This window comes from Rhinopithecus bieti, unplaced genomic scaffold (assembly GCF_001698545.2).
Source record: "Rhinopithecus bieti isolate Rb0 unplaced genomic scaffold, ASM169854v2 scaffold_10017, whole genome shotgun sequence".
NCBI classification, from domain to species: domain Eukaryota; kingdom Metazoa; phylum Chordata; class Mammalia; order Primates; family Cercopithecidae; genus Rhinopithecus; species Rhinopithecus bieti.
Genome location: NW_016806314.1, coordinates 470,284 through 497,392, shown reverse-complemented (window position 1 = coordinate 497,392; position 27,109 = coordinate 470,284). Strand labels below are relative to the sequence as shown.

The following is a 27,109-nucleotide window of genomic DNA, read 5'->3' as shown; positions in this document are numbered from 1 at the left end:
ACTGATTTTACACCCAACCTTTGTGGTTGAGAAAAACCTTTAAGGAAGACTTAAATTAACCAGGTTTATAGTGACCGTGGTACAAATGTACCTTTGGATCCATACCTGGGTTTAAATCCTGTTTCTCCCACTTGCTATCTGTGAGTCTATGAACATTACTCAAACCTTTCTGAGTCACTGATTCCTCAGTTATAAAATGAGTATAACACGCCGGGCATGGTGGCTTACCGCCTGTAATCCAGCACTTTGGGAGGCTGAGGCGAGTGGATCACATGAGGTCAGAAGTTCAAGAAGAGCCTGACCAACATGGTGAATCCCCATCTCTACTAAAAATACAACATTAGCCGGGCGTGATGGCGCATACCTTTAATTCCAGCTACTCAGGAGGCTGAGGCAGGAGAATCAGAGGTTGCAGTGAGCTGAGATCACACCACTGCACTCCAGCCTGGGCAACAAGAGTGAAACTCCGTCTCAAAAAAAAAAAAAAAAAAGATAAAGTGGGTATGATAAAAGAACCAATATCATAAGATCATTGTGAGAATTAAATAAAATAGTGTTTAAAGCACTAGCACAGTGTCTGGCACTTAAGTGCTCAGTAAATGATAACAAAAAGCTTAAGTTTATGGAGGTGTTTGACATAGTAATATTCACTAAATGTACACTGTGATCACCATTATATGAATCAGTATTCCAATTTATTAATTCACAACAATAAATATAACTTAAGAAGACTCTACATTTAGGCTAACTGATACATTTAGTCTCTGAATGCAAACTCTTTGGGCTGCCAAATTATAAGCAGCAGCAGACTAAAGTTATATGTTATAGGTATTTAGTGGCATTAGCTATTGACATCAAGATGCAGTATCTCCATATTAGAGACATACCTATTACCAGAATGGAACAGGTTTAATCTTTGGGTCAAAAAACTTCTATCCTTGCCTTCTGATATTAGTTCTGGCCTTCTTTAGTTCTAAAATACTTAGTATAATGATCTCCAGGCTGTTCCATCTCTTAAAGATGATCTTGTATATATCTCTGTTCTGATATATATCTCTTTTCTTTAAGGGAAGGCAGCCTTGTTCCCAGGATCTTGGAGAGACCCCCAAAATCACCGTTACCTTGTTTACTGATATATGTTTGTATATTGAATCAATAGACATTAAATCTGATGCTCAAAATGAGACCATCTGTAACTGATGGGGAAAGGAGGGAAGGATGAGAGAGTTATCTATGATAACTTGAAGGATGAGTGATGGGGAAAATTTCTCCATTATTGTGAGTCTGTGACTACTCAGAGTCTTTGCTGGTGTAGCTTTCTGGAAGCATAATGACATTTGGGGCTATTGAGTGTTACAAGGCAGTAACTAGGGAAGGCTCTCTACTACATTAAATGCTATCAGGATGGCTTTAAGAGTCTGTGCTCTCTTAAATAGAAAGGAGACTACATTCTGGGTGTGGTGGTTCACACCTGTAATCCCAGTACTCTGGGAGGCCAAGGCAGGAGGATTGCTTGAGGCCAGGAGTTTGAGACCAGCCTGATCAACATAGTGAGACCCTGCCTGTATAAAAAAAATTTTTTTTAAAAGAAAAAAAAGTCCAGGCACAGTGGCTCATACCTGTAATCCCATCACTTTAAGAGGCTGAGGCAGGCAGATCCCTTGAGTTCAGGAATTCGAGACCAGGCTGGGCAACATGGTGAAACCGTGTCACTATAAAAAATAAAAACTAGCTGGGTGTGGTGGTGTGCCCCTGTAATGAGCTGTGATTGTACTACTGCACTCCAGCCTAGGTGACAGAGTAAGACCCTGTCTCAAAAAAATAAAAATAAAAATCAGACCAGGTGCAGTGGCTCACACCTGTAATCTTAGCACTTTGGGAGGCCAAGTCCAGAGGATTGCTTGAGGCCAGGAGTTCAAGACCAGCCTGGCCAACATAGCAAGAACGCCTTTAAAAAAAAAACCACAGGAGTGAGTGGGTGTTGGTGCTATCATTTCCTATTTTGTAATTGTTGTAATTAGTGTATCTGTGTAGGATTTTGGCAAGTACTATTTATTAATTTACTTTTATTGACATAATTTTCTTCCAGTAGAAAACACAGATTTTAAGTGTATAATTAGATGAGTCTTTGCATTTATTTATAGCCTTGTCACTAATATCACAATCAAAATATGAAGCATTGCTGTCTTCCTGCAAAATTTCCTCCTGTCCCTTTCCTGTCTTTCCCATGCCCTAGAACCAGCATCTCAATTCCTGTCTTCATGGGTTAGTTTGCCTGTCAAGTTTTCCTTCTGTGTGCCAGCAGAGAAGTGATGAGACATGCACATATATTATTATCAAATAAGATAGCAATAATAAGTGCCTTAAGAAAAGTAGTATGGCATGCTATGTACTAATAAATTCAGGAGACCTCACTTTTAGCTGTGAGACATTCATCACAAGTCAGTGAGTTTCTTGCTTGATCTTTAACACAGTGTACTTTAAGCAAAGTAAAACTAACATTCAAATAAATTTAAGTGTCTTTATATAACAGATTTGGGGAGGCATTCTTAGTTTCTTTTTTCTTTTTTGTTTGAGATAGAGTCTCGCTCTGTCGTCCAGGCTGGAGTGCAGTGGCGCGATCAGTTGTCATTGCAGCCTTGACCTCCTGGGCTCAAGCAATACTCCTGCCTCAGCCCTCCAGCTGGGACTACAACAGGCACACACCACCACGTCTGGCTAATTTTTTTTTTTTTTTTTTAGTAAAGAGGAAGTCTCACTCTGTTGCCCAAGCTGGTCTCAAATTCCTGAGCTCACCTCTGCCTCCCTAAGTGCTGAGATTATGGCATGAGCCACCATACTTGGCCATTCTTTGCTTTATAAAAGGGTTGTAGAACTAATTTAAATGGCAAGGAGATCTTCCTTACTGAGTTTTCAATATGTTTGCATAAAACTTTTTCAGACACATTTACTTTGTAAATTCACATTTATATTTCCAATTAAACAGGTTTTTATTGATGGCACTATAAACTGGCACCAAGCTAGATTTTATGAGTTAATTTGTAAACTTAATAAGATATTTTTAGTACTTAGTATATGCTAGGAATAAACTGAACTAATCTTCTAAAAGCTTGCAGTCCTGTTGGAGATACAATTAAGTAGTTACAATTAAGATATAATCAAGTAGATACTTTTGTGTTTTTGATTTAGTGCTTATTATTAGATATTATTAATCTCTAATTGTTTAATCATAATAATTTAAAATGCAGTTGTAAAAATTTGATTGAAGAGAATTGAAAGTTAACAGAACAGGGGGAAAAGGTTTCCCCTGTGTTACTTGGGAATGTTGAATAGCTTGAATTGGGATTGAATGGGCATATTTCAAGTGAATTACGTTTGTTGAATGAGTGAGATACCTGAGAAAGTGGGCTGGGACCATTCATTGAGTAGACATTTATCTATTAATAATACCTTCCAGGTCCCAGGCATTAATTAGGTTCTGAAAGATAGGGTGGGAATAATAGTAATGTAAAGATAATTTTTTTTTTTTTTTTTTTGAGACAAGCTCTCACTCTGATGCCCAGGCTGGAGTGCAGTGCGCTGTAACCTCTAACTCCTGGACTAACAGGATCCTTCCACCGCAGTCTCCTGAGTACCTAGGATTATAGGTGTGTGCCACCATACTTGGCTAATTAAAAAACTTTCTTTTTTAGAGATGGGTTCTCACTATGGTGCCCAGGCTGGTCTCCAACTCCTGGCCTGAAGTGATCCCCCTGCCTCGGCCTCCATAGTGCTGAAATTACAGGTGTGAGCCACTGTGCATTGCCATATTAAAGCAGATTTAAGACTGACATTTAGCTAAATAGTTCTTAGTACGTTCTTACAATTACTTTTTTCCTAAGGATTTAAGAAATGGACTGAGCAGGCAGACTGCTGTGTGATTTGAGATTATTATGAGCTATTCTCTTGAGAATGCAGGTCATCTCATTGTTGGTCATTACCTTGCTCTGACTGGGGCCTCTTTTATAAGGGAATTAATCCCATTCATGAGGGCTCTGCCCTTGTGATCTAATCACTCCCCAAAGGTCCACCTCCTAATACCATCACCTAGGGGGTTAAGATTTCAACATATGAACTTTGGGTGGATATAAACATTCAGTCCATTGCAGTATTTTTTCCTATAAATACATGTTTCTCACATTAAGTAATCCCTAGAAGGATATTTTCTAGAACAGTTTGTGAAATTAATTTTGGCAAGGTAAGTTTTACTTTCTGATAGACTTATGTGACTCTTTCAGAAATTTCTTACCCTGGGAAAATAAAAATTGTTTCTGATTTTATTAATTTACTGATTTCCAGAAGGTTCTTTATTCTATAGCCAGCAAAAAGCTGCTTTTGGTTGCTTAACCCTATCCTAGATTACTTCTAGCATGGGCTTACAAATGTGTTGATTATATCATCAGCTATTTTGATAATGTAACAGTTGGAGGTTAGGATCTGTTTCTCAGCTTCCTGGGAGCACCAGTCAATGCCAAGATAAATATCTGTTTAGATCTACAGAATAAATTGATTTTCACACTGACAGTATACTGAAGAGAATCTAGATATCGTAAGGTGTTTGCTGCCTAGAGCTAGGCACACAGTATTGATTAGAATGTTTGGAATCAGCATTCCTTAGATGTTTCTTTACAGAAAAAGTACTGAGTTTTAAAAAAGGTAAGTGTCAAGTGGGTATAAAGATGGTAGCTAGCGTAAAGGCCAAAGGTTTTTTTTTTCCTTTGAGGCAGGTCTAACAGACACTACACACTAAAATCTATGAAGTTTAATTTGTCTTTGGGGAGCCAATTTTAGTTTTCTGACCAACATAATCAGAATAATAATAGAAGCTTCAAATTACTGGCTGTTGAGGCATAGTAGATCAAGTTAATGAAACTTTAAATGGCTAGTTGTACTTATATGTCTCCTTCCTATCATTTATTCAATATTTTTTGAGTTTCCTCATGTAATAGGTCAATATTCTCCTAGAATTTAAGGCTAATAGGGATGATGAAATTAAGTAATTTCAGAATTGTTTAATTATAGATTTATAGATTAAGTACTTGGCAGGCTCTTAATTCTTCATCTTTATTAATTTTATGAATGCACACAAGGTATTCTGGGTCAGAGACATTTCATAATAATAAATGTGTTGGCCTGCTTTTTCCCTAGTCCTTATCCCTAGGGTGACGCTATAAAAGCCAGGTCAATTGTCCTACATGAGTAGCCAGACACTCTGTAGGTGGGGACAAGGAAAATTATTTTCTCTCCTATGAAGGGGAAATAGGCAACTGTCCCACTCCCCTCATGAAAGGGTCACTTAGGAAAGGTAATAAGCCTAAATCCTAACTCCAACCCTTTGGCATATCTGGAGTTTTATCTTTTTACACACAAATATCTAGGGAGATAGCTGTACCTCTTTTCTTAGCACCTTGGAAGCTTAGCCTGGGGAACTGCTCCAGGCTGTAACTTTTCAAACTTCTCTGGGAAATTAGAGAGGGTTTTATTATCCTTCCAGACCAGTTGAAACCAAAATATCTAATCCTTATGGCATGCAGAAATGTTGCCAGGACCCTAGAGCTTTTTAGAAGAACACTGAGAAATCCACGGACATTTTATGTCTTAGTCTGTTTTCTGTTGCTATAACAGAATATCACAGACTGGATAATTTATAAAGGAAAGAAGTTTATTTTGGCTCATGGTTCTAGCAGCTGGAAGAGCATAGTGTCTTCTTGCTGCTTCATAACATGGTGGAGGGCATCACATGGTGAGAGAGCTAGAGCAGGAGAGGTGAGGGAAATTGCTTTTACAACAAAGTCATTCCATCAATAAAGAGCACACTCCTGTGATAGTGACATTAATCCATCAAGGAGGACAGTCTTCGTTAATCTATTCATGAGGACGGAGGGATTAGATTTCTAACACATGAACTTTTGGGGGACACACTCAAACCCATAGGATTTTATTTTCCCACAGTATTATGGGAAAAAAAGCGTTTTATTATACCCTTGTTAGAAGTGAAGGGTAATCTGCTCTAGAGGTTCAGGTAAAGCTTCCCTTTTTAGGGAACTGAGGTTAAGTAGGAATCAGCCAGTAAAAGGAGTGAGGGTAGATGAGTAAAGGCACTTCAGGTAATGAGAACAATCCGTGTAAAAGTCCTTAGTAGAGAAAGTGATTGGCTGGTTCAGGGAACTGAAAGATTAGTGTGGCTGGGGTCCAGGGATGATGGGGTCTTTTGAGGTAGGCTAGAGCCAGGCCAAGCAGGGTCTCTGTAGAGAGCAAATTAATAAATGTGCATTTTGTTTTAAGTGCAATATAGAACCAAAAAGAAGTACTTCTTCTTTTTTTTTTTGCTTGCTTGCTTGTTTTGTTTTTCAATCGAAGAAGTAACCTGATCAGATTCATGGTTTGAAAAGACTCCTGGCGGCCGGCCGGGAGCGGTGGCTCAAGCCTGTAATCCCAGCACTTTGGGAGGCCGAGACGGGCGGATCACGAGGTCAGGAGATCGAGACTATCCGGGCTAACACGGTGAAACCCCGTCTCTACTAAAAAATACAAAAAAAAAAAAAAAAAAAAAAAAAACTAGCCCGGCGAGGTGGCGGGCTCCTATAGTCCCAGCTACTCGGGAGGCTGAGGCAGGAGAATGGAGGCTGAGGCAGGAGAATGGCGTAAACCCTGGAGGCGGAGCTTGCAGTGAGCTGAGATCCGGCCACTGTACTCCAGCCTGGGCGACAGAGCGAGACTCCATCTCAAAAAAAAAGAAAAGAAAAGAAAAGACTCCTGGCTCCTGTGTGGAGAAAGGATTGGAGGAGAGAAAGAAGAGATAGAGAAGAATTAGAAGGTGATACAGGCTGGGTACGGTGGCTCACTCCTGTAATCCCAGCACTTTGGGAGGCTGAGGTGGGTGGATTGCTTGAGCCCAGGTGTTTGAGACCAGCTTGGGCAACAAGGTGAAACCCCTTCTCTACAAGGAAAAAAAAAATTAGCTGGGTGTGGTGGCACGTGCCTGTAGTGCCAGCTACTCAGGAGGCTGAGGTGGGAGGAACACTTGAGCCTGGGAGGCAGAGGTTACAGTGACCCAAAATTGTGCCAGTGCACTCCAGCCTGGGCAACAGAGTGAGACTAAGAAGGTGATACAGTATTGGGATGTATTGTAGAGGGCTGGATTGGGGTGGTTGATAGTAGAGATGAGGTTAAATGGAAGGCTTTGAGAATTTGTTTTCTTTTTCAATTATGACCTCATGAAAGAAGATTTGAGAGTTGTTATGAGACAGAAATGAGGGGACTTTGATTGATTGGATGGAAGAGAGACAGAATCATGAGTTAGTTTTATGCATGTTGAGTTTTGTTTTGTTTTTGAGACAGAGTCTCGCTCTGTTTGCCCAGGCTGGAGTGTAGTGGTGCAATCTTGGCTCACTGCAACCTCTGCCTCCCAGGTTCAAGCAATTCTTGCTGCCTCAGCCTCCCTAGTAGCTGGGATTACAGGCGTGTGCCACCACACCCAGCTAATTTTGGTATATTTAGTAGAGATGGGGGTTTCACCGTGTTGGCCAGGCTGGTCTCGAACTCCCGACTTCATGTGATCCATCCACCTTGACCTCCCAGAGTGCAGGGATTATAGGCGTGAGCCACCGCGCCCAGCCCATGTTGAGTTTTAAATGCTTGTGAGAAAGCCAGGTGGAGATGTGCTGAGGGAGAGAGTGGAGAAAATGTGAAATAGCCCTTGCTGAGATGGGAGAGCAAGTCTACTGAGGAATCATTTCCTGCTCTTCCCTCTGCCTGGGACTTTGCCCCCAGATTCTTCACTTCACTGGGTCCTCTAATTCAAATCTCAGTTCTTGTATCAACTCCTTGAAGAGTTTTTTCAAGCTACTTAAGTTAAAGTAGAACCTCCTTTCCCAAAAATAACTTTCTGATCGTCACTGCTCTAATTTAAATGTGTCCCCCGGCATTCCTGTGTTGGAAACTTAACTGCAACACTGCGACAGTGTTGGGAAGTGGGGGCTAATGGAAAGTGTTTAGGCAGTCCCCTCGTGAACAGATCAACACCATCACAAAAAGGACTCGCTCACTTGTGCTCTTTGCCTTTCCACCCTGTGCTCTGTGGTAAATAAGGAGACTCTCACCAGATGCTGGTGCTTGGATTTTGGAATTCCCAGCCCCTTAAAACTGTGAGAAAATAAATTTCTGTTATAAATTATGCAGTCTCTGGTATTCTGTTATAGTAGCACAAGATACACTAAGACAATCACCCTCCTTTATTTTCTTAACACTTATCACCAGCTGAAACTATCTTCTTAACTTGGTTTTCTTAGGCAAAATATCTGTTCATATCCTTTGCCCATTTTTAAATTGGGTTGTCTTTTTATTGTTGAGTTGTATGAGTTCTCTATATATTCTCGATACTACACCTGTACCCAGATATATATGATTTGCAAATATTTTCTCCCATTCTTTGGTTTGTCTTTTCACTGTCTTGATAGTGTTTTTTGTTTGTTTGTTTTTTAAAGACAGGGTCTCATTCTGTTGCCCAGGCTGTGGTGCAGTGGCACGATTGTAGCTCTTCATAACCTCAAACTCTTGGGCTCAGGGGATCCTCCTGCCTCAGCGTGATAGTGTTCTTTGAAGTACAAATGTTTTTAATTTTCATGATGCCCAGTTTATTAATATTTCTTTTATTGCTTGTGCTTTTGGTATCATGTGATCATTGCTGATTCCAAGGTCACGAAGATTTGTACCTACATTTTTATCTAAGAACTTAATAGTTTTACCCTTTAAATTTAGGTGTTGGATCCATTTTGAGTTAACTTTTTTATATTGCATAGGGTAGGTATCCAGCTTCATTCTTTTACATATGGTTTAAGCATCATTTGTTGGAAAGACTATTCCCTGTTGGATAGTCTTGGCACTCTTATAAAAAAAAAATCACTTGATTTTGTATGTATGGGTTTATTTCTATACTTCCAACTCTATTCCATTGATCCTATGCATATCCTAATGTCAGTACCACAGTGTCTATTATTACTATGGTTTTGTATTACATTTTGGAATTGAGAAGTGTGAGTCCTCCAATTTTGTTCTTTTTTTGAAGATTGTTCTGGCTATTCTGGGTCCCTTGCATAACCACTGAATTTTAGCATCAGCTTATCAATTTCTACAACAGAAAATGGTAGTTGGGATTTTGATAGGGATTATATTCAATCTGTAAATCAATTTTGGGAGTACTGCCATCTTAACAACATTAAGTCTTTCAATCTAAGAGCATGAGGTGTCTTTCTGTTTATTTAGGTCTTCTTTAGTTTCCTTATGGTGTTTTGTAGTTTTAAGTGTACAAGTCTTATGCTTCTTTTATTAAATTTATTACTAAATATTTTACCTTTTGATGCTATTATAAATGGAATTTTCTTATTTATATCTCCAAATTTTTTAAATCTAAAAGTATAGAAATACAGTTATTTTTTGTTGTTGAATTTGTGTTTGAAACTTTGGCGAGCCCGTTTATTAACTCTAATAGTTTGTTTTTGGTGTGGATTCCTTAGGATTTTCTTTTTTGTTGTTGTTTTTTGTTTTTGAGATGGAGTTTTGCTCTGTGGCCTAGGCTGGAGTGCAGTGGCGCAGTCTCGGCTCACTACAACCTCCTGGCTTCAAGCGATTCTCTAGCCTCAGCCTCCCGAGTAGCTGGAACTACAGGCACCCACCACTCCCAGCTAATTTTTGTGTTTTTAGTAGACATGGGGTTTCACCATGTTGGCCAGGCTGGTCTTGAACTCCTGACCTCAAGTGATCCACCTGCCTCAGCCTCCCAAAGTGCTAGAATTACAGGTGTGATCTACTGTGCCCAGCCCCCTAGGATTTTCTATATGTAAGGTTCTGTCTTTCTATATGTAAGGCTTTTTTATATGTAAGGTTATGTCTTCTTCAAACAGAGATACTTTAAGCTCTTCCTTTCTAATCTAGGTGCCTTTATTTCTTTTTCTTGCCTGATTTCTCTGGCTAGTACCTCTAGTACAGTGTTGAGTAGGAGTGGCAAGATAAGACATTTTTGTCTTGTTCTTAGGTATAAAGCTTTTAATTCTTCTTCATTACATATGAGGTTACCTGTGGGCTTTTCATAGATGCCCCTTATTAAGTTGAAGAAGTTCCCTTCTGTTTCTAGTTTGTTGAGTGGTTTTTTAATCATGAAGTGGTGTTAGATTTTTTAAAAGTACCTTTTCTGTGTCTTTTGAGATGATCATGTGATTTTTGTTCTTTATTTTATTAATATGGTTTATTATATTGATTGTTTCTTATACATTGACTCAACCTTGTATTCTTGGGATAAATCCCACTTGGTCATAGTATATAATCCTTTTTATATGTTGCTGGATTTGGTTCGCTAGTATTTTGTTGAGAATTTTTACATCTGTATTAGAAATAGATACTGTTTTTTCCCTATGATTTTTTTTTTTCTGGTTTTGGTATTAGAATAATACTAACTTTATAGAAAAAAATTGGAAAGTGTTCCCTCTTCTATATTTTGGAAGAGTTTGTGAAGGTGTGTCATTAATTCTTTAAATATTTGATAGAACTCACTATCTGGGCCTGGACTTTTCTTTGTGAGAAGTTTTTTGATTACTAATTCAGTCTTTTTGCTTATTTTATGTCTATTCAGATTTTCTGTTTTTTGTTTAGTCAGTTTTGACAGTTTATATCTTTCTTGGAATTTGTTGGTTTCATCTAATTTGTTGTTCATTGTTTTCCTTAGAGTATTTTGTTTTGTAAGATTGGTAATAATGTTTTTTTCTTTCATTCCTGATTTTAGTACTTTGAATCCCCTTCTTTTTCCTTGGTCAGTCTAGCTAATGATTTATCAATTTTGCTGATTTTTTAAAGAACCAACTTTTGGCCATTCACAGTGGCACGTACCTGTAATCCCAGCACTTTGGGAGGCCGAGGCAGGTGGATTGCTTGAGCTCAGGAGTAGCCCAAGAACCCCTTCGGAGTAGAACATATGAGTTCGATATTTCTACTTCATGAGGGTAATCCTGTCTCGTCATCCAGCTGAAAAGACTGCAGCATTCATTTCAGAGTGGTCCTTTTTTAAGGTACTGGGCCTTGTAGCTGGAGGCAGAGAGAGTGACAGTTACTGGGCTGTAGACCACATATCTATTTGTGCCAATTTGCTTAAAAAAGGACATTTGTTAGCAGGTTTCAGAACATTGGTAAGGTAACACTCAGTAGGAAGATTGCTGGCGTTATGTCAGTTACCTTTCTGTCATTACCAGAAGCTACTAGGATTCATCAGAAATAACCTAATAATTGGTGAATGGCATTGGCTTAGACAGATTTGCTTCAGACTAGGATGTAGCTGAAGATCGCTGGCAGCTGGGACTTTCCTCCTCATCTCTCTGCTTCTCTTGCTGTGTAGGCTTGCTTTCTTCACATAGAAGGCACAGGACCAGTGGCTTCTGTACCTCACAGCTTCAAGAGCAGATAGGAAGGCGCTCTTCCCTTCGCCCTGGTTGAAAACCTTCATGGGAGATGACTCTTACCTGCCCTGTGGGGTAGTGGGTCCTGTGATTGGTCAGCTTCGTTTGTCAGAAAAGGCTGTGTCTGGTGGAAGCAGTCACACCAGCTTCCCTGTAGCCCCACATTAAAGCTGAGTGGGGAGAGTGAGGGAGAGGGCCCTGTGCTATTGTGAAAGAGGAGAATTTGATGCTATTAGAGCTCAGTTAAGATCTGGGAGAATGATTTGCAGGACAGGCATTTCCAACTGTGCAACTCAGCCACATTTTACATATGTAACACTGGGTAACTTACTTGATATCCCTAGTGTACTTTCATTTGTAATATAGGAATTATTCTTACCATGCAAAAGCTTGTAAGGTTTACTGTATATAAAGTGCCTGCTACATAAGGGGGAGCAATGAGTGAGAATCTGCTGCTTCTGTTATTGTTATTATTAATGTTGCTATTATCCCTTTCTCCAAGTCCTCATATTTAACAGTGTTATTTTTCTAAAACACACCTTTAAGAATGCTATTGCCCTCTTTAGTAGCTCCCCATTAACTATTGAATAAAGTTAAATTTCCTTAACTCCATGTTTTTTTCAGACCCTTCAGGATCTGGTCCCCGTAATCTTCTTTTCAGCCTCATTTTTTGGAATGTTTAATTTTAACTTTTTTGAAACAGTCTCACTTTGTTGCCCAGGATGGAGTGCAGCGGCGCCATCTCGGCTCACTGCAACCTCCACCTCCCAGGCTCAAGGGAGGGATTCTCTTACTTCAGCCTCCCAAGTAGCTGGGATTACAGGCGTGCACCACCATGCCCAGCTAATTTTTGTTTTTTTAGTAGAGATAGAGTTTCACCATGTTTGCCAGGCTGGCCTTGAACTCCTGCCCACCTTGGCCTCCCAAAGTGTTGAGATTACAGGCGTGAGCCACTGTTCCTGGGCTTCAGTCTTATCTGTAAGTTCCTCTCTGCACCCTGTGCTCTTGTCTATACATCTACTCTCCTATGAATAGGTAAGTCAAGTTTTCTACATCTGTGCCTTTGCTGATGCTATTCCCTTGTCTTGGAATGGCCTTTCCCCCCACTACCTTCCCTCTCTTTTTATCAGATTTCTTTTTTCTTTCTTTCTTTTTTAAAGCCCCAGGTTGAAACTTGAAACCTGATCATTTCAGTTTGGCTTCCTTCCCTCATCTTTTTCCTTGACAGGAAGGAAACTTCTGGAGTCCACAACACTTATTTTTGCTCTATTACAATTGTTTACATGTTAGTCTTTTTTATATTTTGCAAGAATCTAAGCCAATTGTTTCGTAGAATGTCACACATTCTGGATTTTTGTGATGATTTCCTAGTTGTATTTGTTTTAATTATTTTCGGTTATCTGTCTTAGTGTTTTCTTTTTTGTTGTTGGAAAAAGGGTCTTGCTCTGTTGCCCAGGTTAGAGTGCAATGGTGTTGTCATGGCTCACTGCAGCCTTGACCTCCTGGGCTCAAGCAGTCCTCCCACCTCTCAGCTTCCTGAGAGCTGGGACTATAGGTGTGTACCACCACACCTAGCTAATATTTTGTAGTTTTTGTAGAGATAGAGTTTTGTCATGTTGCCCAGGCTGATCTTGAACTCCTGGGCCCAAGCGACCCTCTTGCCTCGGACTCCGAAAGTGCTAGGTTAGGAAATTAGGAAACGATTAGGATTATAATTGGCCCTCTTAGTGTTTTTAAATTTGTAACCCTAATAGTTGTATTACCACTGGGACCTGTCTTGCCTTTTTTCTGTTTACTGTAATTTTATTTTAAAAATTGTGTTATAGTAGAAGAGGATCAAGGATGAATATATTAGTTCTTACCTTTTTTGGGTTAATTTTGCATTCTAACCTCATCAGGGATTTTCAGATCTAATTATTATTTTTGTGTATTTCCTTTACACTTTTGAAGGGAAGATAAGTATAGGGTACAGTAAAAGGGCTACTAAATGCTTAAGGAATGTTTTCATCAACTGTTTTCTTTCACTAACTGTGTTATTAGTAAAGAACTCTTTTCAATTTTGCTTGGTGTTGAGAAATTTTTTTCCTAAAATATATGAGTCCTGATATTTATAGGTAGAACAAAAAGAATACTCTCTTTAGTATCTCAGTAATCACTTCTGAACATGAATTTTACGGCTCAAGACTTTGGATATAGGGCATCTATGGTTTCAAGTGGGATAATCATCTTTAAAACATAATCATACAATATTAGCTTGTTTTGCTGCTTTCTCACACAGGTGGAGTACAGCAAAATACCAGTTGTTCAAGTATTAAGTATTTGTTCAACTTCCATTATTTGAGGTGTTACTTTGTTGTATTGCACATGACTAATTTACTGTTAGGAATATTTACTGAATGTAAACATAGCACTTTTATATAGCATAGGCTTTGCTTGGCTCAGTTTAGTAAGGGACACAGAAAGGTTAAGTTGCATTTCATCAGTAAATGTTTTTTGAGCACCTGATATGTACCAGACACTGTTCTGAGGCATAAGTCAGATACAGTTCCTACCCCCTAAGGAGTGTGTAGTCTTGTGGGTGAAGTAAACCAGCGATTATAACACAGGGTGATGCATACCACAACAGGGGAACACACAGAAGACTCTGGGAGCCCAGGGTGGAAATCTAAATCAGACAGAGCTAAGGTAATTGGAATGACAACGAGGCAGAGCATTTGGGTCAAGAAAATTCCAAACTGAGGGACACTGGATGAGAAGTCACAGAAGCAAAAATGTTACCCAGGGAATTGCAGAGGTAAAGCTAAAGCAATACTTCTTGAGGTATGGTCTTCTGTTTGCCTTTGTCAGAATTATCTGGGGGCAGCCAGGTGCAGTGGCTCATGCTTGTAATCCTAGCACTTTGGGAAGCCAAGGTGGGTGGATCACCTGAGGTCAGGAGTTCGAGACCAGCCTGGCCAACATGGTGAAACCCCGTTGCTACTAAAAACACAAAAATTAGCTGAGCGTGGTGGCGGGCGCCTGTATTCCCAGCTACTCTGGAGGCTGAGGCAGGAGAATCGCTTGAACCCAGGAGGCAGAGGTTGCAGTGAGCCAAGATTGCACCATTGCACTCCAGCCCGGGCGACAGAGCGAGACTCCATCTCAAAACAAAACAAACAAACAAAAATAATCATCTGGGAGTGATTCTTAAACCTCCAGGTGATTCTTAGCCTTCTAGGTGGTTCTCTGACTCCCTAAAGTATGAGAAACACTCGTACTTAAGGGAATGAAGAAGGAATGAAAATAACAATGTAATATATGTTACATTAAAGGTATGTGTAAAGTTCTATGATTAGGTTAATTTATATAGACTGTATGACATTTTCATTTGAAATCTGTGTATTTTCCTGCCCATAAGTAATTTCTTTTTGGAAGGGGAGCTGGCAGAAGGGATGGGTATTACTGTAAATCTTGTCCTTTTATTCCCCAGATGATTCTAAAAACAATTTACCAGTCTGTTAATGTTTTATTCATTGAATGCTTTGTTTTTCTTTTAGTCCAAGGACAAAATGATGAGAGGCTCTCGCAGAGGATGTGTTAGACTCAGAGTGAGTATTTATTCATTTTTATGAAAATAAATTTTGACAGAAAGAAGAAAACTGTATTCTGATAGAATTATGGAAGTCTAAATTTAGTTTAGCTTCCTTATGTAATTGTAGGGGCAGGTATCTAAGTCTCAGAGAGAAAATGTGATTTCTCCAACTAACTGTTAGTCAGTATCAGAACCAGGACTAGAAATCAGTTATTTTGGCCCATGATTCAATGTTGTGTTTATGACTTAATGCATGTACTGATTTTCTTAAACCTCTACTTTACAGACAAGAGACAAGGGCTGGAAATTAAATGAATTATAGTGTTGGTGGTATATTAACAGTAGAAAAAATGGAAAAATCCCAACTGTTAGCTGCTGCTGCTTTGTTTTTCCTATTCAGCACTTTTAATCATGGTATATATAGCAGTGCTGTCCAGTAGAAATACAATGTTAGCTGCATCTATAATTTAAGATTTTCTAGTAAGCCACATTTCAAAAGAAAAAAGAAACAGGCAAAATTAATGTTTTGTCTAGGTCAGTATATCTGAAATATTATTATTTGAACATGTAATTAATAAAAAATTATTAAGATATTTTATAATCTTTTTTTTCCATACTAACCATTCAAAATCCAGTGTGTCTTTTACACAAAGGGTACATCTCAATTAGGACTAGCTGTACTTCAGAGAAGGGGATCAATAGCCACATGTGGCTAGTGGCTGCCTTACAGTGCGTACCTATAGCTTCATGCTGCTTTCATTTTCCACCATTGTTCAAATAAGTAAAGGCAAGAATGCATGGCTAGGGATACAGTTTCTAATATTCCATAGTATATGAAGAAAAGTCGCTTCTATCATAACTAGGTTAATCAGCTTCTAGGAGCCTTTTCTTCAGGACCCTGTTGACTTCTTTCTTCCATCTTTATTTCTGCATCCTTACTTTTGAAGATGTGAATATATTTGGTAAACATATTATTGCCATTATTAACAGTCCTTGATAGAATTGGGGAATAATGCTGAGAAAGACACCAAATTATAATAGAAAAATCCTGGCACTGAGACAGGAGTACGTATGGGAGATTTGCAGGATGGAAGTGAGACAGGCCTGTTTCAAACAGATGGTATATATGTGATAGCACAAAGATTTTTCCCTAAAATTTTCCTTTGGTTTCTCTTTTGTCTGCTTCATGTAATTACTTTTCTAAGCACTTGCTGTTGACCTCAGTCACCAGTCAGTCTGGTATTAACTGCTCTTTTGGCTTGAGATAGGTTCAGTAGTGAGACTTTGGCAGAACTGTCTTGAGAGAGCACTGCAGTTGAATTCCATCTGGATTTAGGCCATTGTCTCATTGTTACAGTTAATCCACTGGTTTTGTCTGTCTTTTTTTGTTTTTGCTTTTAAATATAGCTTAATTGTTAACCCTTCTAACTACCACCTTAAGAAATAGAATTTTGCCAGCTGTACCTGAAGCCTGTCCACATGCCCCAGTTAAATAAATTACATCCCTTATGTGTCTCCTAAAGTAATCACTTCCTTTATTTGGTTATAACTTTTTTACCCAAATGTGCATCCCTAAGTCCTATAGTTTTCTTACCTATTTATTTAACTTGATGTCTTTTGTTTACAATTTGTCTTTTGAAGAATCTGGAGCAACTGGGTGCTATAGCTCACGCCTTTAATCCCAACACTGGGAGGCCAAGCAAGGCAGAGGATCATTTGAGCCCAGTAGTTTGAGACCAGCCTGGGAAACATAATGAGATCCCCATCTCTACAAAAAATTAAAAAAAATTATCTGGATGTGGTGACACATGCTTATAGTCCCAGCTACTTGAGAGGCTGAGGCAGGAGGATCGCTTGAGCCCAGGAAGTCAAGGTTGTAGTGAGCCGTAATTGTGCCACTGCCTTCCAGCCTGGGAGACAGAGTGAGACCCTGAGACCCTGTCTGAAAAAAAAAAAAAAAGAAAAAAACAAAAGAATCCAGACCTTTTGATCTGTAAGAATTTTCCATAGTATAGATTTTACTGATTGCAACAGTGGTGCAGTTCGCTATATTCCTCTGTCCATTGTTTTTGCTGCAAATTGGCAGCTGAATCCAGAGACTGGATCAGACTTAGGTTTGATCCCTTTGGCAAGATTGTAGGTGGTGGTGTGTTCTTTTAGTAGGAAGAACATAATGTCTAGTTTTTGCCCTTTGTTGATATTAGCAGCTATTGACGTTCAGTGCCTACACCTATTAACTCATTGAGGGTTGCAAAATGATGACAGTCTATCATTTTGTTTTAATTTTTATCAGAAATAATTTTATAAGGAGACATTTCGTCTATTACTTGGTTACCCAGTGGTGCAGTTAAAATAGGCAAGATGAGTGCTTGATTATTTCCTTTTATTTACCAAATTTTTTTTTTTTTTTTTTTTTTTTGAGACGGAGTCTCGCTCTGTCGCCCGGGCTGGAGTGCAGTGGCCGGATCTCAGCTCACTGCAAGCTCCGCCTCCCGGGTTTACGCCATTCTCCTGCCTCAGCCTCCCAAGTAGCTGGGACTACAGGCGCCAGCCACCTCGCCCGGCTAGCTTTTTTTTTTGTATTTTTTAGTAGAGACAGGGTTTCACCGTGTTAGCCAGGATGGTCTCGAACTCCTGACCTCGTGATCCGCCCGTCTCGGCCTCCCAAAGTGCTGGGATTACAGGCTTGAGCCACCGCGCCCGGCCTATTTACCAAATTTTAAAGGTAACGAATTGGCTTCAAAAACAACCACTTATATATGTGTTTATATATATATTTCCAAAAGAATTGGAAGCAGGGACTGAAACAGATGCTTACATATCCATGTTCATAGAAGCATTATTTGCAATATTCACAGCAGCCAAGAGGTGGAAAGGATCCAAGTGTCCATCCACTGATGAATGGATAAAAAATGTGGTATATAAATACAGTCTATTATTATCATTATTATTCAGTCTTATAAAGGAAGGAGATTCTGACACATGCTGCAACATAGATGAACCTTAAGGACACTAGACTAAGTGAAATAAGCCAGTTACAAAAAGACAAAAATGGTATGATTCCACTTATGTGGGATACCTAGAGTAGCCAAAATCAGAGACAGAAAGTAGAATGGTGGTTTCCAGGGTTCAGGAGTAGGGGAGATGGGGACTTAGTGTTTAATGAGTATGGAGTTTTCAGTTTGGAAAGATGAAAAAACTCTGGAGATGGATGGTGATGATGGTGATCATCACATCATGAACAATGTGAATGTCCTTAATGCCACTGAACTGTACACTTAAAAATGGTTAAAATAATACATTTCATGTTAGTATGTTTTACCATACACATAAAAGCACCCATTTATTTCACAGTTTTATAGGTCAGACATCTCAGCTGGGTTTTGTGCTTAAGATCTCATGTGACTGAAACCAAGGAGTTGGCTGGGCTGGGCTCTTATCTGGAGGCTCTAAAGAAGAGTCCTTGTCCAGGTTCATTCAGGGCATTTGCAGAATTCAATTCCTTGTGGTTGTAGAACTGAGGCCCTGTTTTTTTTTTTTTTTTTTTTTTTTTTTGTTGTTGGCTGTCAGTTGTGTTCTGCTTTCAGCTTCTAGTGGCTACACATATTCTTGGTCACGTGGCCTAGACCCCTCCATCTTCATGTCAGTGATGTGCATTGAATCCTTCTTGTGCTCTGAATCTTTCTGACTTCCCATTCTGCTATCAGCTGCAGAAAATGCTCTGCTTTTTAAAGACCTCATGTGATAATATCAGATTAGGTCCACCAGATAATCTCCCTTTTGCCATGTAATATAACATAATTACTCCTGCGATATCATCATATTCACAGTTTTCATCCATATTTAAAGGGGAGGAGATTATACTGGGGCAAGAGTCTGTGAGAGTCATTCTTAAAATTCTGCCTACTACACAGCATGACAGAGAAGAACCAGTATACCTATGTTTGAATCCCATTGCTTTGTTGACTGGAAAAGGGAAGCTATCATAAGCTTCCTGAGGTTGAGTTTCCTCTTCTTTAAGGTGGAGATAATACTCTTCTTGCAGAATTTTGTGAGGATTAGGTCCTGGCACATAGATGGAACTTATTACTTAGAAGCGTGTATGTGTGTGTTTGTCCCACTGCGTGCGCACACGTGCATTTTACTAGGCTTTGTGGTATTTTCCAAAAATTAGACTGCCGAGGCTTCTTCGTCAAGAAATATCTGGAGGGTTTGTTTACAATACAGTTACCAAGTCACCCTTCTAGATAGGCTGCTTTAGTGCAGTGTTCTCGAATCTTTATTTTTAAACAGATTATCCAGGTAGTTATGTTGTGTAACCAAGAGGGACTACTGGTGTAGAAACAATCAGACCTGGGGCTGAATTTTACTTAGCTCTTCTGACTCTGACATTGGGCAAATTTCTTAACTTTTATGAGGATACCATGATATAACTGGTAGGGTTGTTGTGAGGCTTAGCAATTATGTAGGTATAGGAAATGGTAACTGCTATGGATGACAACGATGATGACGATGATGATGAATGTGGTGGTGATAAGACACTGCATCTAGATTCCAAATGAGCTTAATGAGCTATCATTGACTGCACTACTGATCTTGCCCGTGCCCCATCCATCCCATCCTATATTTGAATCATGCTATGTTTCTTCCTGTTCCCTCACTGTGCTTCTTCATTCCTTATTGGTTCTGACTTTTTTTTTTTTTCTTATATCATGGAAGTTCTGCACTCCCTATCTGATGAGCTCATTGCTTAAGAGACTTTTCAAATGCTACCTCATCTGTGAAGCCTTTTTGATCCACATACTTCTAACAGGTTTAATTCTTCCCCATCCTCTACTTTGTTTTTCCTTCTTCTCCCTCTCCTGCTTCTCCTCCCCCTCCTTGCTCTCCCCCCAACTTTTGACAGGATCTTGCTCTGTCACCCAGGCTGGAGTGCAATTATAGCTCACTACATCCCCAAATTCCTGGCCTCAAGCAATCCTCCTGCCTCAACCTCCTGAGTAGCTAGGATTACAGATGTGCACCACCACACCCGGCTAATTAAAAATTTTTTTTTTTTTTTTTTTTTTAAGAGATGAGATCTCATTGTGTTGCCTAGGCAGTCAGTCTTCCTAACTCAGTCTCCTAACTCCCGGCCTCAGGCAGTCCTCCTAACCCAGTCTCCCAAAGCATTGGAATTACAGGCACCAGCGACCATGCCTGGCCTATTTTTTTGTATTTGTAATTTAGAGCCTTGAAATTACTTGTTACATTGTATTACATGTTAATTTTTCTGTTTTCTCCACTTGGATAATAAGTTCTTATTCACTGTCACAATTGCCTGGCACATAATAAATACTCAAAAATGCTCATTGTTAATTTTATGTATTTATAAAAATAATCAATAAATGTTGGGAAATTTGCCTTTACTATGGTTTGCATACAAAAGAACTATGAGAGTTACTTATCTTAAACATAATATGAGCCAGTGGTACGATATATTTTCTAAAAAAACAAAGCAAAACACCTATGTGAATACAGGGTGCATAAAAGGAGAATGGAGAAAGGAACCATAGAGGAAACCCAGATCAGGTGCTGTGCTAGATGATTTTCATACACATTCCCATCATAACCCTGGTAGGTAAATGCTCATATTTCATTTTACAGATGATGAGACTGAGACTCAAACTACTCTTAGTAACTTATCAAGGTCACATAGAAATGGTGAATCTCAGATTGGACTTGGGTCTTATTTCAAAGCCCTGTTCAATTCTTAATGTTACTAGGCTCCCATTCCTCTGGACTAGAAGAGTGAATTCAGATATCCTAAGTTATTGTAAGGCAGTGTAAAACCAGTGGAGGAAAGCAGAAAAGTGAAAAACTTTCTTTGTGTTGGTTACGAAGTGTGTGCCACTAGATGGTGCCCTTTCCTTGATGAAGAAGTAAAATGTTGCTTGGGTCCTGTTGTCTGATCCCTTCCCATGCTAGTCAAAAAGAAAACATTGGCATTTTCAGATAATATCTGGAAAATGGAGACATGACAACATTTGAGGCAGTGTGGCCCAGGCTTGGTGGCTCATGCCTGTAATCCAGCACTTTGGGAGGCTGAGGCAGGAGGATCACTTGAGTTCAGCAGTTTGAGACCAGCCTGGGCAACATAATGAGACCTCTTCTCTACAAAAAAAATGAACAAAATTAGCTGGCTGTAGTGGCTTATACTTCTAGTCCCAGCTACTTGGGAGGCTGAGGTGGGAGGATCACTTGAGTGCAGAAGGTCAAGGCTGCAGTGAGCTGAGATCATACTGCTGCACTCCAGCCTAGGTAACAGAGGAAGACCCTGTCTCAAAGAAAAAAAAAAAAAGTAGGGTGTAGTGGCAAAAACAAATATAGGGCATGTATATAATGAAATTCAGATTTGGATTCTGCCATATTCTGGCATTGTGACTTGAGGCAACTTTTCAGCTCTGAGCCCTACTTTCCATATCTGTGGGCTAGGTATCATGCCATTTACTCATAGTATTGTGAGTACCAAATTTAGTTAGTAAAGTTTGAAAAGTACTCAAACACAGTGTTTGGAGCTTGATAGGATCTAAATGAATGGTAGTTTTTTTTTGTAATTCATAATTTCTGTTAATACAGATGAATCCCAGATGCTGAAGAATTCTAAAGGGCCTTAGGACTCACCAAGGAAAAATGAATTTTATTAAACAAAGTTTTAATGGTAAATGTATTATACATCTTTGAAAACTATTAATCCACATATGATTTAGAGTAACCCTCTTTTACTCCATCCAATGAAACTGAGTATTCCATTTACCTGTTGTACTAGGTATCAGAATTGAATGTGATTTCCTGAGGGATGCATTATCTATTCTCTTTTCTTTTAGTCTATCACGAGAGAGGTCAGTGGTGCACCGTGACAGAATATTAATATTTTTAGTGATGACTTCTGTTAGTGCCCTATTTCATTGATACCATGACTTTTTTTTTTTTTTTTTTTCCCACAATTCTATAAGGTGTTAGTTTTAGGTTACTGTATAACCTTAAGAATGTCTTCCTTTTTCCCTCGGATCTGTATCCTGTAAGAACTTTTATCAATTGTCTTGTCATTTCACTGTGAAAAGTCACTCTGTTCATTCTGGCTTTTCTTGTTAATTCAGTAGCTTTTTTGTAAGCTCTTTCCCTTCTCTATGAATTTAATATTGAAAATATCCTCCCTTGGGCAAGATGTAAACATCTGTTTAACCTCTGTGATTGGTACGTAGATGTCATTAGTGCTGTATTTTATGAATGTTTATACTATTTCATAATTACAAACTAAAAATTAAAGAGAAAGTGATGCAAGAATATATTCCAGGCAAGTGCTAACCATAAGAAAGCTGGGACACAGAATTAATGTCAGACATAGAATACTAAGAACATAAATTAAATTATTATGGAAAAAGAGAATACCAAAGACACAGTATCACATAGATAACATTCTTTGACAACAATGGAATAAATTAGAAATTCTAAAGGGCCCTTGACGAAACAGTAGCCACCCACCTCAGACACATACTTCTGAATGATTCACTGGTGAAAGTAGAAATCATAATAGAAATCGTGAAATATCTAAATCTGAACAATAATGAGAAAACCACATGTTAAAACTGCATCTATGGAAGCCTATGATTTATAATCTTAAATGAATATATTACAAGACAGATTGAGAATTAATGATCTAAGCATTACATTTTTTAAATTAGGAAAAGAAAAGTAATAGCAAAGGAAATAGAAAGAAGAAAATAACAAAAAGAATACACTAATGAAATGGGAAATAAACAGTAGAGAGCATAAACAAACTGAACTGTGATTCTGTGAGAACAGTAATAAAATAAACCCCAGTTAGATTGGGAGGAAAAAAACAAAGGCACAAATAATATTAAGAATGGAAAAAAGAGAGAAAAGTACATAATAGTAGAGATGAAAAATTGGCAGGAAGCTACTACAAATATATGTTGCCAATAAATTTGAAAGCTTACATGAAAAATGGATAATTTCTCAAAAAAGTATACATCAACAAAATTAGGCTATCAAAGAACTTGACAAGGTGATTCTAAAAGTCATTTAAAATTTGGGAAAGGGGAGAGAAATTTTTAAAGAATAAGGTGTTGGTGGACTTGCCGCTCCAGATATTAAGGTTTTTAAATGAAACTATGGTAGTTAAAATGGTATGGTGGTGTTATAAGAGAAAGAAATAGATTAGTGGAATGGAAGAGAAAGCTGAAAAACAGAACCATTTGGATTTGGGTCTTGGAATAAGCTGGAAATTTGGTATATGATAGAGCATTACAAATCAGACATTATCACTTTGTAAATGAAGCTGGATCAATTGGGTGTCCATATGAAAAAAAGAATATTACTCTTTACTCAATGTGATACACAAAAACAAATTTCAGATGTATAAGAGGTATAAAATGAAATTTTAAACTTAGAAAAAAAGCATAGGTGATATCTTTATGATGTCAAGATAGAGCAGAAAGCATAAACCACAATGGCAAATATTTGTGGGTTTGACAACATTCAGAATTTAAAACCTTTGAACAAAAAAAGATACCACAGTAAAAGGGAAAAGACAACTCATGGACAGAAGAGAAAATACTTACATTAATTAGCAAAGGATTAATATTCCGTGTATATATAAATAACTCCTGCATATTAATAAAGAAGACAAAAAAATCCCCCCAAATGCATACAAATCAGTAAAAAAGACAAAAGAATACTCAAAATGTAGACAAGTTACGTACTTTCAATTCGTGTAAGGGGGAACAAGAAGGTAAAATGTTGAATGCGAAAGCAAAGCAAATTGTTTACCAATCTGTTACTGGCACCTAGGACAGTGCCTAAAAATTCAATAAATACTTGTTGATTCAATGAATGAATGATGCTAAAGTAGGTCCTCCATGCAGCGTCTTCTTTAGTGAGCAGGTTGAACCTCAAGCCATTCTGCTCCCTTCTATATTATTGATTCTCTCACTCCTCTCTAGACCGTATGTTCCTCCAGGGCATAGACATGTTTTGTATCCCCTGGCTGTTACTGTTCTTGGCCCAGAATAGGCATTTAATAAGTTTGTTGAAGTAATTAGTGAATATTGTTTACTGTCACCATGTCCTGTTAAGAACAGGCTTTAAATCAGGGTTTGCAAGACCTAGTATTCTTCTCCCTTGTAGTTGTTGGACCTTTGGCAAACTTAAAAAAATTTTTTTTAAAACTTGAGTCCCAGTTTCTTAATCTCTAAAGAAGAGTAATGACCTGTTCTGCCTAAATCTCAGGGACCATATTTAATTGCACCATGTGAATGTAAGTAGACTTCCAGTATCATTTAAGCAGTGATGAAAAGTATGTGGTTGTGGAGTTATAATGGGAGTAGCTATGCTGTGTATTCTTAGCACTGTCTACATTCCTTTTAGGAGCCTATGAGCAATCTGTGTCCCAGAGGAGTCATCATTCTTTTTAATTATCTTTGGAACCAATTCACCAGCCTACTTTTCTCTTCTTTTTGCAAAGGGAGATTGGCCCCAAAATAGCCAGAATTCTGTTTCTTTCCTTTTTTTTCCCCCCTCAAGCCATGAGAGCAAAACTATCTTTCTGTCTTTGGCATCAGAATGATGATTCATGTCTGAAGTATGTCTGTGTGTATAGAAAAAAAAAAAGGAAAAGAGGGAAAGTCAGCATATTCTTCCAGTGGGACAAGATTGTGTAGCTCTAGTTTGTGTTTGGTGCCTTGATAGTGTGACCCAGGAGCAACAGGCACCTTGGTGACCTCAAGTACTGATAGAACTTTAAGAAGTTGACCATCGGAAACCTTCAGAAAAAAATCATGAGAGGTCACTGAAAGATATATATGTTTATTATGTTGGCATAATGGGGGTCATAAAAGTGGAGTTGAAAGAAAACATTGATATTTTTGTGGGTTAGTATAACAAATAACTTTTCTTAACAACAGAACACCATTTCATAAATATATTATCAAAGGGATTTTTGCTGTACCAGATATAAACAAAAAAGTACTCTAGACCCAGATAAAGGGAGAGGAAGGATGTCTCAGGCAGAGGGAACATGTGCAAAAAATGGTGGTAGGAGAGAACTTGGGGCAATTGGTAAACCTGAAGCTATTTAAGTGTAGAATAGAGAGGTAGGCATGGAGCAAATCACTAAGGACCTTGTAGGCTCGGCTGTGGCGGAGAGTGACCACATCCCTTAAGCCAGAAGTGCTTGAGAATGAAAGGGGAATCTATTCATTATTGAGTCAGGACAACAGGAATAATCCAGGATTGTTCCAGGCAAACCAGGTCATATGGTCACCTTGTGTAAAGGTCACCTTGATGTGGTAACATATCCTTCAAGGAATGGAAGATTAAAATAAATTATAAACTAAGGATTGGACAGCTGAATAATCTTGACTAAAAGGGAGTGAGAGAAGCTAGCCAATTGCTAGATGAGGACATGGAATTGAGAAGGGCTGTTGCTAAAGAGTGTAAAGACTTGAGTCTTGAGTATGTGTAAATGCAGTTGGGAAAAAGAAAGAGAGAGAGAGAGGAGAAGAGAAATAGAGACCAGGAAGAGAGAGACAGAGATTGAAAATTGTCAGGGATATGGAGCATGAGTGTGGAAGGACTGGGTTTTAGATAGAAGAATGGATGCCTTTTTCATTATGATAAGTGGAAAGGAAGCACGCTGGGTTTAGATGCAAGTGAGTCTTCAGGTGGGAGGGCATAGCAGGAAGGTTTAGAATTTTTACCCAATGACTGCTTTTGTTGTTGGGAGTCCTAGCCAATGAATAAAGCAATAAAAGACATGTAAGGTATAAGGCTTGGAGTAGAAGTAATAAGACTATTATTCACAGCAACTTAATTGAGCATATGGAAAATCCAAAAGAATCTACAGATATAGCTATTAGAATTGAGAATTGAATCTGGCAAGATAACCGGATACAAAGTTATTATATAAAAATCAATGATATTTCTATATACTGACAACTGGCAATGAGAACATGAATTTTTTGAAATGGAGAACATTTATAATAGCATCAAAAGGCATCAAATTTTTAGGAATAAATATTAACAAAAGATGAGTGAGACCTCTACTCAGGAAATGATAAACATTATTGAAATTAAAAAATGCCTAAATAAATGACAGTCTATTTATTTAGACTGGCAAATCCCAGTTTATTTCCAGTCATTTGAATCATTATGCTGGCAAGTGTTTGTGTGTGTGTGTGTGTATGTGCGTGTGTGTGTGTATAATGTGTGTAGCTGACTAAAAATTTATAAAGAACCAAGAATATCCATTCCTGATTCCTGCCTTCTCAGCCAACATACAGAACCCAGTAGAAATGGTGATTTGCTTTCATCTCCCCCTTTGGGGATGGCTGGCTATGACTATGTTGATGATGTATGTTTATTTAAAAAAATTTTTTTAAATTGGAGGACTTACTCTATCTGATATCCAAATGTAAAGCCTTCCAGAAGATAATGTAGGAGAATATTTTCATAGCTTTGGAACTGGGAAAGACTTCTTAAAGGAGATGTAGAAAGCAGAGCTATAAAATGGAAAGTCAATACATTGTACTACATTAAAGTTAAGAATTCTTCATCAAAAGATATCATTATGTGAGTGCAAAAGCAGGCAACAGAGTAGAAGTAGATACCCATGATATAGAAAGAACTCCTACAAGTAATGAGAAAAAGATAGTCCAGTCTTGTCAATGGAGAAGAAACAAACTGTTTCACCAAAGAGGATATTCAAATGGCCAAAAACCATGAAAAGATAACCTTGTCAGTTATTAGGGAAGTGGAAATTAAAACCAGTATGAAATGTCACTGCTTACTTGCCGAGAATAACTAAGGTGAAAAAGTGTTAATGAAGTTAGTGGAACAGTTGAAACTGTCGTATACCGCTGATGGGAGTATAGTTGACACAACCACTTTTGAGGACCGTTTGATAGTATCTCCTAAAACTGATACATGCGTATCCTCTGACCAAGGAAATTTACTCTCCTAGATCTGTATTTTTTTTTTTTTTTTTTTTTTTTTT

The 27,109-nt window shown here is 38.4% G+C and overlaps 1 protein-coding gene across 7 annotated transcripts in view; it reads left to right on the top strand.

Annotated features, from left to right (window-relative positions):
- Window positions 1-27,109, top strand: part of OSBPL9 (oxysterol binding protein like 9) — a 176,195-nt gene that overhangs the window by 21,493 nt on the left and 127,593 nt on the right. For all 7 annotated transcript variants that reach the window (XM_017875421.1, XM_017875422.1, XM_017875420.1 and 4 more), the window contains exon 2: window positions 15,020-15,070. In XM_017875421.1, the coding sequence (XP_017730910.1) occupies window positions 15,020-15,070 (51 nt within the window). The remainder of the gene's footprint in view (window positions 1-15,019; window positions 15,071-27,109) is intronic.